At 40.1% G+C, this 13,149-nt stretch overlaps 1 protein-coding gene across 11 annotated transcripts in view; it reads left to right on the plus strand.

The window, feature by feature from the left end:
• LOC115586358 (pleckstrin homology domain-containing family A member 7-like) overlaps positions 1 to 13,149 on the plus strand; it is a 140,536-nt gene that overhangs the window by 95,890 nt on the left and 31,497 nt on the right. For 10 of the 11 annotated variants that reach the window (XM_030425324.1, XM_030425328.1, XM_030425330.1 and 7 more), the window contains 3 exons: positions 6,749 to 6,853; positions 8,303 to 8,375; positions 11,600 to 11,700. In XM_030425324.1, coding sequence (XP_030281184.1) covers positions 6,749 to 6,853; positions 8,303 to 8,375; positions 11,600 to 11,700 — 279 coding nt within the window. Of the gene's footprint in view, positions 1 to 6,748; positions 6,854 to 8,302; positions 8,376 to 11,397; positions 11,444 to 11,599; positions 11,701 to 13,149 lie in introns of those variants that run through there. The other variant, XM_030425333.1, reaches the window with a different exon arrangement.

The following is a 13,149-nucleotide window of genomic DNA, read 5'->3' on the forward strand; positions in this document are numbered from 1 at the left end:
AAACTGACTGTTGTGCATTAAGGAGACTGAGCGAGTCCGGACCGAGTCTGTTCCGGTCTGAGGAGATCCGGATACGCAAGGACAACAAAGTGGAATCGGAATCTGTGGATGTTGGTGTGTAGCTAGCTGCTAGCCCTCCCACACAGCCCACCTCCCGAGTCGACGGACCGGACATGGTCATGTTTGCTTTGTGTCTGGTGCAGGAAGAAATTGTAAAAACAGGCTTTTGTAACGAAAGTGTCCGCAAGCAGCAAGTTTGGTTGTTGAGGAACAGGGGAAGTTGTGTGAGGGACGCCGGCGGTGATACAGACAGCGACAGAGACAGCGAGTTTTGAGAGTTGAGAGATTTGTGACATATAGCGTGTTTGGAGTGTATAGTTAGTATGTTATATAGTGTTTAGTGTAGTGTGTTTAGTGCTGTTTAGTGTTTAGTCGTTTTTTTTATGTTGTGAGTCTAAACAATGAGGAGACTGCTGAATGTGGAGCAGGCAGTGCAGCTTTTCATTGAGCTGAGGAGCCTGAGGCATTGCCTGCATTTAAATGTAAATAGTTACATATAACTTTGTAAATTTCAAAAACTTATGCACAAATTTAGCAAACAACAATTTATATTTTGCATTTTAAATAATGCAATTGGTTCATTAAACATATTTGTGGTTTTCACGGTAAAAAATCTAACTTTTTCCTACTCTGATTTTATGTTATTTTGTGTTTTTAGGTCCATAGTGTTAATATAATATGTCAAAATGAAAAAATAACTGTACAGTCACACATGTGAGGTTGTGCTGAAAATAATGACACCAAACAAGGCAAGGTAAATAGTTTTTAAGGTGAAATATAATGGTATAATCAAAAGTAGTCAAAAACAGCCAATTATATCCCTGACGTCCCACCTTCAAACACAGCCTCATTTGGCCATCCATGAAAAAGCTACTTAACCTCCCACTTTTCTATAGGAATACATGCTTCCTACGGGCAATGCACTAGTATCTTGAAAAACTGTTGGATGGCTATGAAATTCAGTCCGGAGAGTCATGTCTCCTTTTGAGATCTCTTAACTTTTCACCTTGTGCTCTCATGAGCCTTAGCCGTACTTTGTGTTTGATGCTTATTAGCACATGTTAGCATCCTAGCACACAAAAAATGCAAAAAATGTAGCGCTGATAAACTTACACAGGACAGCAATCTTTGTCATGTTTATATTGGCATGCTGATGTTAGCAATGTACCATAGACTTTTTGTTGAGGGGATGCTAAAATCTGGGTCAGCCTACAGAAATACATCATCTCTTCAGCAATCAATACTAGATTATATAATGATAATGCTGTTGCTGAGCCCAGGATGACTTGTTAACATCATGGCATTAGCTAATTGGGATCCAGATAAACTAATAGCCACCAGCATGGCTGACGACTCCTTTTGTTTACTACATAAATTAATTTGGCTCGAGGTTAACAGACCATCAGAAAAAAGGACAATCCTCGATCTCTGTTCCTGTCTTTTACTTTTTAATCTGTCTTTGTACTGTATCTATATATAGTTATGTTATAATAATTCATATATTCCTGCTCACCACTACTCTAGAATAAAACCCACATCATAAGATATTGGAAAAATGTGTGAAGAGTTTAAACAAAACACATTTAAATTTGTTTTGGACCCTGCGCTTTTTATCTCATTTCCTCTTGTCTGGTTGCCCTTCAAGTTGTCATTGTCTAAGGTCGCGTGCTGTTGCTGCCTAAATTGTGGAATTCGTTGAATCGACTCGGCATAAGCAATGCTGACAAATTCCAATTTGAGCTTCTAAAATAAGGAGCTTGTTTAGGATACGCTCTTTGCTTTCTGGTTTTTGTGCAAATTAAAGATGTCTAGATTGAATTGTGAGGCTTCTCTTTCTGGCCTATTTATTGATTATTATTTATTAACTTTGACTCTTTCCTTGGATAAATTTTCCTCCATTCAGTCTATATCTTACATATCCTTTCACTCACTCGCACACATGGACGTACACAGCTTTACAGTGGCGTGAAATCTCATCCTGCCCTATCAACAGGTGCAGCAGGACTGAGATTGAACATGTGTCATCTGGCGCGGTACAGAGATGACAGGGCATCCATCAAATCGGTCTGCCGCCACTTCTACACCCTGTGTTTTCCTGGCCTGCAGCCCTCCCAGGTGCTCTGGCTCATCACCCCTGCCACCAAGCTGCAGGAAAATAGTGCAGAAGCCTCATTCTGACAAAAAAAAAACTCTGAACAAAGGAATGTTGTCTCACTGGAAACATGAGTCATCCGTGTCCCCCTTGCATAGCACACCACCATCAAGAAATGAATCCACACTTTGAATAAGTCATATCCATTCCGCCTCTGACAAAACATCAGAAGGTGCGACGCGACAGATTTCTCCCACGAGTAATCTGTCACAATTCTCCTTTGAGCACTTGTGTTCTCTGTCGCTGGATGCATATTTAGTGATGTTATGTTCGTAACGAGTCTGCACAACTTCTTTGGGATTTGTCAAAGTCGTCAATGTCATTTAGGAGTTCCTGTCTTTTCTGTGGTTGCAGTTATGAATTTTGCAGCTTTATATGGCTCATCAGTTCACTGCCTCAATATTTGAGACTTGCCTTTTCTTGCTCTTTAACTTCAAGTACCACTTTGACCCTGAAAACCAACTCAATTAGCTTGTTTGGTTGGTTGTAATAGGTTAGTTAAGTTCTCTGATTTGCTGTATTAGCTGAAAGTGAAATGGAAAAGGGTACTCCCCCTCAAGTATTGCCATTAGGGGTACACGTCCTAATGTAGTGATGTACTTCACATTCTTGCAACTGTAATCCTTTATGTAATTTTGCTCTTTCTGCTTTCAAGGTTTATATATTTTATTTTAGCTTCCCAAGCATGCAACACCAAGCTTTAACTCACACAGTCACATTTGACTCACTCACATTTGAAAGTCCATTGCTTTAGGGATATTACTGTGTTCATCACTGTCTGTTCATGAACCCAACCTTGACATTTGTCGAGTTTGGTTGTTTTAAAGCCACATTAGTGGGTTTGCTCTTGGGCTGATCCAATGTTTTAAAACAGACTAAGATATCTCTGCAACTAACTATGGATTTCCATGTAATTCTCATTTTCATGAATCCTAATGGCTTTGGTTTTTGTCTGACTTCAGCAGAGATACATCAGATAAAACACAGATTTTTCAATCAAACATTTAGTCTCTTCATAATAAAAATGCCCATCACACTTATATATTCACATTCCAAAGCAACTGTATGGTTTCCGTTTTCCTCCGAGTCACAAATAACAGCAACACAGGACAAAAAGTGATTTTATTCAGTTAATCTTCCTTTTCCAGGGTGACTGTGTGCCCTGTAGACAGAATTGTAGAGTGATAGCGAGGTGTATAGGTGACCATTGTAAAACTGATGGTTTCATTATTCTATATCCATTACATTGTGCAATTTACATTTACTTTATAATGATTTGTTGAAGTAAAAAACTTGTCTATTGCCAGTTTAACTTTATTTTTATCCTGTCAAAACTGAATGGATGTGCTCAAAATAGAAAAGTTCAAGCATTGCAAAAAAAGAGGATGGAAATGGATCTTTGTGGAGTGATGAGGTGACTGTGACTTCATGAAACACACACACGTAACATATTTCCATCATGCTATTTGACTGATTTTCTCGAAACACATTCCAAATTTGCTGTTAACATCTTTAAATCACTTGCTTTGTGAGACTAAGAGTCAGATACCCAAAGATATTCGATGTACAGTGATATCAGATAGAAAAAAAGGAATTAAGCCTCATTTGAAAACTTAATTGTCATAGATCAAACAATTATCACATTCTGTCAGTGCTGTATAGTAAGTTCTGATTAAGTGTTACCACGAAAAGAAACTCAGATTGATTCTTTGGAGCTGTCATGTTCAACTCCACTCAGCTCCTGTTAAACACTGATCAGATCCACTTGAACAGATTGGGATTAGGTGTCTAGTGTAAGTACACCTGAACCAGATTTCTAAAGGGGAAGGAAATCACCTCTCTTGTTTAATTAGCTCACCCTCCCAGATAAGTCTTGTCTGGCTGGGGATTTGAGCTGACAACCTGCAGGTCTTAGACTGGGCTCTCCGGGCTTTTAGGTTGTCTGATCGTGTGCCATTAATGTAACAAATAGCTGCTCTGCTGCACCCTGAGTCACTCACCTAGCAGACAGAGCGCTTTATTTGCAGCAGGCACCACAGCCGTTTCCACAGAATTACCCTCAACCTAAAAATAGACCGCCGCATCGCACACACACATACAGGCAGAGACAAACCTATTAAACATGCGCGTGCACACTCACACACTTTATATTTATAGATAAGGGACTCCGATGTGACACTGTTGGAGCCGCTCTGTGTTTTTGCATCATGCTTGGCCAACCGGTCTTCCTCTAATTAGCAAGTGTGTGTGCTGTGTTCCAGCTGCGGATGCCTCCCAGTGCTGCTGCCAGTCCATAGACACACTGACGCAGCCGTCACACCAATTTTTTTTTTATTATAACAACAGTGTGACAAGGGTTTGTGTGTATTTGTGTGTGTATCTGTGTGCTGTGGCAGGAGAACTATCTCAGGTTTCAGAGAATGAGATGGTGAAATGAGATTTTATGAATATGTGCAGAGTGTATAAGTATGTTTGCCGGCTTATACAGCAGGCGCAGACACACAAACATAGCGATAAAGAATGTCATGGCTTTTTGAGAGTGAGAGACAGACCAGCAACGATGTATTTCTTTAATGTGTGCAGTGAATTATGAACTGATGTCAGTGGCTCAGATGTTGTACATTTATGCAGCTGGAATAGTTGGAGCTTAATGGGCTGGAACAGTAGTAAATACTACTAAGGAATAAAACACTAGTAGACCTCAGATGGGCATATTTAGTGAGTCTACTCAGTTGGTTCCTTACAATATAATTTAAACTATTTTTATTTGGACTCTCACTCTTTTCTGATATTTTATAGAAAGAGAAATTTTTTCATTAATTGTTCAAAATAATCAGCAGATTACTCACAAAAAAAATCGGGATATATAGTAGTGATATAAAAATGGGTTACACTTAGATACATATTTTATTTCCAGGTATATTTTCCAACGTGCTGTCTGCACCAGCGGACGGACATTTAAATTCAACCATTGTCAGCTGAGATGCAGTTTGATTCCATCAGTATGCACGTATCTCTCCAACTTGTCGTTCAGAACTTTTCAATTTAAGGACTGCCACTTAAATTCAAGCCTTTCAGTTTGAAGTTGGCATGGTTTTGCTGTCTTTGCATGTCTGTTTTTTCTGGTTGGAGTTCAGATGTTTTCAGTGACAATAATCAAATCATGACATGCATGACGAGGACTGGCACAACAGAAAAATGAAAAGAAGCCTTTTACTCTCCTCACTTGAAGACATTTTTTCTTTCCCGTTATGTCCTGTCAAAGTGTTTTTGCCCTCCTTTTTCTGCTCTGATATCAACAGAAATGAATGTGCTTTAATGTGCTTTTAATATTTTACTTTATTACGTGGTGAATTCACTAAATAAATGTTCTTAATACATACATAAATTCTACACATTTCATAGAGAGTGTTACAAACAAGAGGATCAACTGGGGCCAACAGAAATTTTTTCCAGCCCTTTTGTAACCCGATGTGTGCTTGGATAGGCTCTCCTGAGATTTAATTGTCTTCCAGGGACAATGATCAGACATTAGCTGAAATGCTTGAAAAGACACTCTAATAATGTCTGGGATGTCACTGAAACCCAAGCACTCGTATGGCAGAAGCAGGAAAATTGCAGGTGAATCTCAAAGACCTTGAATAAGATGAAGAGATTTAGTGTTCAAGAAGACTTAAACATACACTGGCTATTTTGGGGACAGAACTACCCTTGAATTTTTTTTATCCAGGAAAAGGTGCTCTTTCAGTACACACACACAGCAGCCACCAGTCTGTTACTGCTGACACGGAAACAATTTGGAGTTATTGCCTTGCTCTCTTTGATGGTGGCTGTTCAGGATTGCTGCCTAGACTTTTCAACAGGTGTCTGTCTGGCAGTCGAACCATTGACCTGCAGGTCTCAAGCACTTTTCTGACCTCCTCTCGTCTATTGAGGCTTTGTCAGTGTTTGACAAATGCCACAGCAGCCATGGCTGACACTGTAACAAGGTCTACTGGAAAATTGGCTGTGCTCATATAATGACTGCAATTATGTAACAACTGGAGCATAAAAAGAGAGGCACCTGAAAAAAGATAATCATGGTGTGGGTGAAGGTCCTTTCAGTGATTTTGTAAGTAAGACTGAATGGTCTGATGAGGCACAGACAGCCGGTTTCCATATACAAGTCACTGTGGAACTCTCTTTTCTTCCCAGCCTTTTCAACCACAGTCTGCTACAAAGAATAAATGTTCTGGTTGAAATATTGGTTGTTATTTTTTGTCGCTTTCAGGTTGTTCATTAACCAAGCTAATTTATCACTGCAATTTGTGATGTTGGGATTTAATACTGAGCTGCACAACTTTGCTTATGAGCAAATTAGAAGTGAAAAGTTAATTATTACTTCAATGACAAGCTGACTATAAAACACATAACAGCTGATTGATGAGAGACAAAAGTGTCATCTCTTAGTCACCTGTATATTTATGAACCATATTCTTCTTCTATAGGGCTTAATTATTACTTACATCTTATTAAGTTTATCTGTGTTTGTTTCAGGGCTCCCGGTCGAGTGGCAAGGTGCACAGCTTTGGGAAGAGAGAGCAAGCCATTAAAAGGAATCCCAATGTTCCTGTGGTGGTCCGAGGATGGCTGTACAAACAGGTCAGAGCAGACACACACACACACACACACACACACACACACACACACACACACACACACACACACACACACACACACACACACACACACATTCTAGCATGCTGTCACAATGTTCAGAGGAAAACAAACACTCTCAATACTCTTGATATTTATTTATATATGTGGGACATTTTCAAAATATGATAAACTCTGGTTGCATTCATTTGTTTGTGTTTTATTTCAACATTTGTAAGTGTGAAACCATCGGTTATTTTTGACAAGAAGTCAGGACATCTCCAGCCTAGTTTTTGGCCACAAAACCAGTTGTTTTTTAGCCAAAACATGATGTTATCCTAAACCTAAACAACTGTTAACCAGATAAAAATGGAAAATTGAACCAAAACATACAGGCATTTAAAGTTTTGACATATCTGTGGTTTGCAGAAACACACAGAAATATGCCAATATGTTTTCTGGCGTCTGGTTTGTGAATTCATCAAACACATGCTGTAAAGTCCCATCCTCCTGTTATGACTGACTGGCTGCAGCCTCTTCACGTCTCTCTTGTCCCACTACAGGGATGTGTTCCAGACAGCATCGTCCTGTAACGTTCCTCCATTGGCCTAGTTTTATCTTTTTCTTGATTTATTTATTTATTTCTTGGTTTGGCAATATAGAGCACCTGCTGTTAATCACAGACAGACTATTACTGGAGATGCTATTTGTATTTGAAGTTATACTTAAAATATCTGTAGTTGGCAGCGTCCCACTGGAAAACGCTTGGCCTCAGTACAAGACGGACAGTGAGTGATGTTACTGCAAAGCAATTATATTTTAATGACCACACACAGAGGCACACACTCACCAATACACACAGGCCCAGGCGGGAATGCACACATGGGTAAATGCACAGGCACAGACGCTCATATACACATAAAGTCTTTTGTTGCATTTCAATTATGTTTTAAATAGAAAAAAATGTAAATGCTGGCGAGGACACATTATACACACATAGATACACACCGTCATTATCACAGGATTACATGGTTGTAGCTTCATAAAAAGAAGCACATATCTGTGTTTGAGGTGACTTCATCCCTTCTGTATCACCTTTCCTCTTCAAATGGCACCATTTTCAGCCAGAGAACATAAAAGACGGAGAGGGCAGTAAAGCAGCCGTGGCAGACCCAGCGAGCCAGTGAACGAGGACAAATGATCACTCTCTCCCTCCTCCTCTTTACTGTTCATTCGCTTTATCTCAGCACATGTCTAACTTCCTTTTGCATTTTATTACTTCTGTATCTCCTGTCCCTCGCTATTTTTTCTGATCTCCAACACTCTTCATCTTTCTCATTACCACCCCGCTCGGCTCTTTAAGATACCCGTCTACCTTTTCTTGTTATCTCCTCCAATCTGTGCTACTTGCTATCTCATTATTCATGCGTTCATTACCCCTCTTACTCTCTGCAGGACAGTTCTGGGATGCGTCTCTGGAAGAGGAAGTGGTTCGTCTTGGCTGATTTCTGTCTCTTTTACTACAAAGGTGAGTCTCCTCTTGGTACTGTCAATTGGAAAAACTGACTACCTGTTCTCCCTCCTGCCGCTTTGTGTTTCTGCTCCATCACAATCATTCGTTCAGGCAAGGTCAGAATAACAGAAACACCTTGAAATATGATTCAAATTTAAACACCCTCAAAGACTTTAAAATTACCACTGCGTTGCATCAACACCTTTCAGGAAGTCTCAGCAAAACCTCTACGTTACAAGCTTCACACATGGGATTTGTTGAAAGATTATTGTATCGGACTGCAGTGCATTCCACAGCTGTCTCACTGGTGTTTGAAAAATGAAGTGCAGGAGAACACAAAGTTTGCTACCATTCACTGCGGAGTAAAAGGTAAACTATAAGCCATGGGAATAAAGACGTGTTCCTCCTTATTTGGACTGAATAAAAGTACATTTATGTTTCTTGCAAAACAACATTTTAACTATCATTGCGGTATGTCTTTAAGATTGATGTCTTTAATCACAAAGGTTCTGATCAGTAAAGAATAGACATGGTTTTAAATATTAATAGAATATTGTTGTCAACAAGAGAGGAGCCCGAGAGAAACAGGCTGGATTAGAATGTGCCAGATGCCACAAATTTGGGCCAGCATTTTTCTGCATGGCACACCCCTGAACCCCCCAAGTTGGCTACGTTTCCCACTGTCTGGCTACTGCATATTGTTGTTGAAAAGCCCTGCTCAACCTACTCCATGACAACTGAACCAAACTACTCTTGCAGATGGCATCTCAGTGATGTGTTATTGAAAGCAGAGCTAGCTGGTGAGTGGACCATCAGTAGAATATACAACCAGTGGTTTCCAATGAGCTCATAACCAAGTGTGGCAGCTTCAAAATGAGGAATATGCACACTCCCAAGAAGAAATAGCCTTCGTTGGAGGATAAAATATATACATTTATACTCAAAGTATGACAGCTTTTAGCAAAAAAAGGTTTGGGCAAGGTTCAGAAGTCTGCATCAGACTCAGATGATTTTAGATTTAAAGTGAACTGCAGCTGACAAAGGAGCCAGTGATTCAATCTCTCAGTGGGTTACAGCTCAACTGCATGGAAAGATATGGACACACACACACACACACACACACACACACACACAGTTTCTCATCACCATCCCTACCTCACCATCCATCCCCATCCTTTGGCTGTCGTTATCTGCCTCTCCACGCCTCTCTTTTTCATCTCCATACTGTTAACCAAACCTTTTGGGACACGCTCGTCTGCCTCCTCGCCTCGACAGGAGGATGAAATCAATTCTCTGTCGTTTTTTTCTCCTCTCTTTTTGCCGTCTTTCTCTCTTAGTTCAAAGGTTTCTCCTGTCAACATGAAAATGCTTGATCTGTCTCCAGCATCACTTATCCCCTGCCTTCATCTCTTGTTCTTACAAAAACAGTCAGACCTCCCATCGTTGTATTTGTTGTTTTTTTTTTTATTTCATTCCCTTTATTTAATTGGTGGCTTCTATTAGTTATATAGAGATTGTGTCCTTGTTTTTGAGTTTTTTGTCTTTTGTTTTTTGTTTGTTTTTTCTAGAAATGTCTGAGTTGCAGCAGCCTAGTGTTCACAATTCAAATTTAGAAACGTATTAATTGATTCATATTCCGGCCGATGATGATGATTCTGGTATGTCACAATTCTTTTTTTTTTGCCAGCAATACATAAATAAGCACAACATAAATTAAATAAAGGATAAATTAAGACAGGAAGAGTGGCGGTGTCTATGAAATGTCAGAAAATTGTCAAATTGTCAGTAATTTCCAAAATCTTATAATGAAAACCTTTAATGTCCCAACCCAAAGATATTCAGTTCACTGTCATATCAGACTAAATATAACCATAAAGTAATCTCAGATAAGAAGCTGGAATAGGATCTGTTTGTCAAGCCAAGTTTATATTATTTATGTGGCCAAATATCACAAATTGGTCTTTACGAGAGAGAGAGAGAGAGAGAGAGAGTGTGTGAGTGTGTGTGTACAGATATGACACTCTCTATCTATAGACCCTCAATTTAGACAACATGGAGTGACAGATTCCATTCTTGTGCTGTTTGGATGTTATCAAACTACACATGTCACAGTCTGGTCTGTGTGTGTGTGTGTGTGTGTGTGTTTGTCCATGTGAGTGAGACAGACGATAAAAAAGACCTCAGCAACTCGTCCACCAGTTAAGGAATGTCTCCTCCAAAAGTCCTTGAATTATTTTTAACCCATTACCCCTTTAATCCTGAGTCCCACCTTATCACCTCTCAGCCAAACACTTACACATGCACACACACGCAGCTGCTGTGCACGCATATTTTCATACCCTTACAAAATTTTACATGTAGTTGTAATTGTTGTGTACAAACTCATACGCGCACACACACACACACACGCACTCACACACTCACTCTCTCTCTCTCTCTCTCTCTCTCTCTCTCTCTCTCTCTCTCTCTCTCTCTCTCTCTCTCTCTCTCTCTCTCTCTCTCTCTCTCACACACACACACACACACTCTAGCATGTTAACATGTCTAACAATGTCCAGAGGAAAACAAATACTTTGGATACTCTTGATATTTATTTATATATGTGTGAAATATTCTAAATAGGACATACCTTGGTTGCATACATGTGTTTGTGCCTTTATTTTAGTCTTTGCGAGGAGCAGTTTGAGTTTAAGACTTTAAGAGAAAGGCTGTCTTTGTAAAGTGAGGGAATTTGTAGCTCCCCTCCCTTCTTCAAGGGGCTGTTTGAGAGGTAAGACTTCAGGTTTAGGTTAAGGTGAAAGGTTGAGGACTGCATTATGTCACTGAGGGTCCTTACAAACATAGGTGTACAAGTGTGAATGTGTGTGTGTTCACTATGATCTCAGCATGTCAGCCCGATGGGGCAGACACAAAGGTGGCTGGCTGCCAGCTGGACCAGGTCAGCTGTAGCTCTGTGACGATGGGATACCAGCGTGGTCATGTACTGTTTGGCACAACACCGCAGTATGAATGACGGCATATGGGTGTGTGTGTGTGAGTGTGTGTGAGTGTTATGATACTGGTGGCAGGCAGTGATGAAATTAGTGGGTGATGAGTGATATTTATTCTCATGCTCTTTCCTTCCCTCCATATCTCTCTCGCTCCTTTTCTCACCCTGATTATCCACTCCCCTCTCTCCCTCCCTCCTTTTCTTCCTCTCCCCCATTCCTCCCGCCATCTCTCTCTTTCACTCTCTCCAGATAGCAGAGAGGAATCGGTACTGGGCAGTATTCCCTTGCCCAGCTATGTCATTTCAGCCGTGGGCCCTGAGGACCACATCAGCCGCAAGTATGCCTTTAAGGTACGCCTCTCTTTGTTCTACAGACTACACTGTGCTGATTTGTATGTCTTTGAATTACTTTTGAGTCAAAACACAAAACAAGGAATCGTTCCTTCTAAAATGAAGAGAAGCAGTGTAGATTGATAATTTGCAACCAATTAAATCTGCAAAAAGAGTAAATATTACTCAATTGGAAGTGTTATTCTCTCTCAAAGCATGAACATTTGTAAAAGTTAAAGCTCACTTGACTAAAATGTTTGTATCCATGGTGAAGACATGATTGAGGCACTAATAGGATCTTTCTACAAGTGAAATCAATTCAATGCATGCAGCTCTGTTCTGCACACTCAATGTCGATGACACTGTTGAAGATGATCATTGACTGAAGGATGCTTCATGTTTAAGTAATGACTTGAAACTTGAACAAAACCTTTGAATACTAAGTTCTTATTCCTGCTTTCGACACATGTGCTAAAAATGCATTCCCCTCAGGCTATTTAAAGCACTACTGAAGAGGTTTGCATTGTTAACGACAAACATATTCTTTAGAAGAAAGACACGTTCCTCCCCAAATGAAAACCTGCTGCCTCTTTACAACTAAGTTCTTACATCCGTTGTATGTTAACCAGCAGGTTTGGTGGCATGTGACTATTTCTCCATGTGCTATAATCTCAGACTATGAATTGAATTGAACTTGACATTGTGTATTTATCTATTCTAAAAATTTTTTTTGGATGTGTGGCGTTGAAGAGTCTTTTACAGCGAGGGCTCCTGGTAACGAGAACACGTCTTTATGCCGGATTCGGATTACACAATCTCAGCCCGAAAGTAGCCCGACCACACAGTCACAGACCTTCAGGGGCAAAATGGGTGTCAAGGACATCTTATCTTGTGTAATGTATCATAAAGGCTGACAACTGACACCGCTAGATGTCCTGACAAAAAGCATGTTAGAGTTTTTTTGCCGTCTATGAGAAAATCCATGCCCTACACAACTGTTTACATGGCGAAGTGCAGAGGAATGTTGTTGTTGGTGCTCCGAGATGGAACTGGGACACAAAGGAAAGGTCACATTTTTTTTTTCTTACAAACACAAGACAGCCAGTATTATTCCTCATTGGATGCCTTTGATTGTTTATATTGTTGTTCCCCTGGCCGAAGCACCTCCTTCCCAATAACACCATGAATGTCATGAAAGGCCGAAAGCTGGGATTGGTCAGGGACCTTTTGTATAGAGTCTTTCATGTTTCCTGGTCAAGTCCATGACAAGAGTTTTTGACAATAACCCAAACTGACACAGCAGTTGCATTAACATGGAGCCTAATATTCCCATTATAACCGTTTTAAAAGCCCAAGCAGAATAAAAATGCTCCACAATCATGGATCAGTTGATTGGTTGAATAACAACGATATAACCTGATTACTTCTGGGCTGCATTCTTTGTGCGCACGCCCACCATCATGATGTGAA

This window comes from Sparus aurata, chromosome 8 (assembly GCF_900880675.1).
Source record: "Sparus aurata chromosome 8, fSpaAur1.1, whole genome shotgun sequence".
Classification (NCBI taxonomy): Eukaryota; Metazoa; Chordata; class Actinopteri; order Spariformes; family Sparidae; genus Sparus; species Sparus aurata.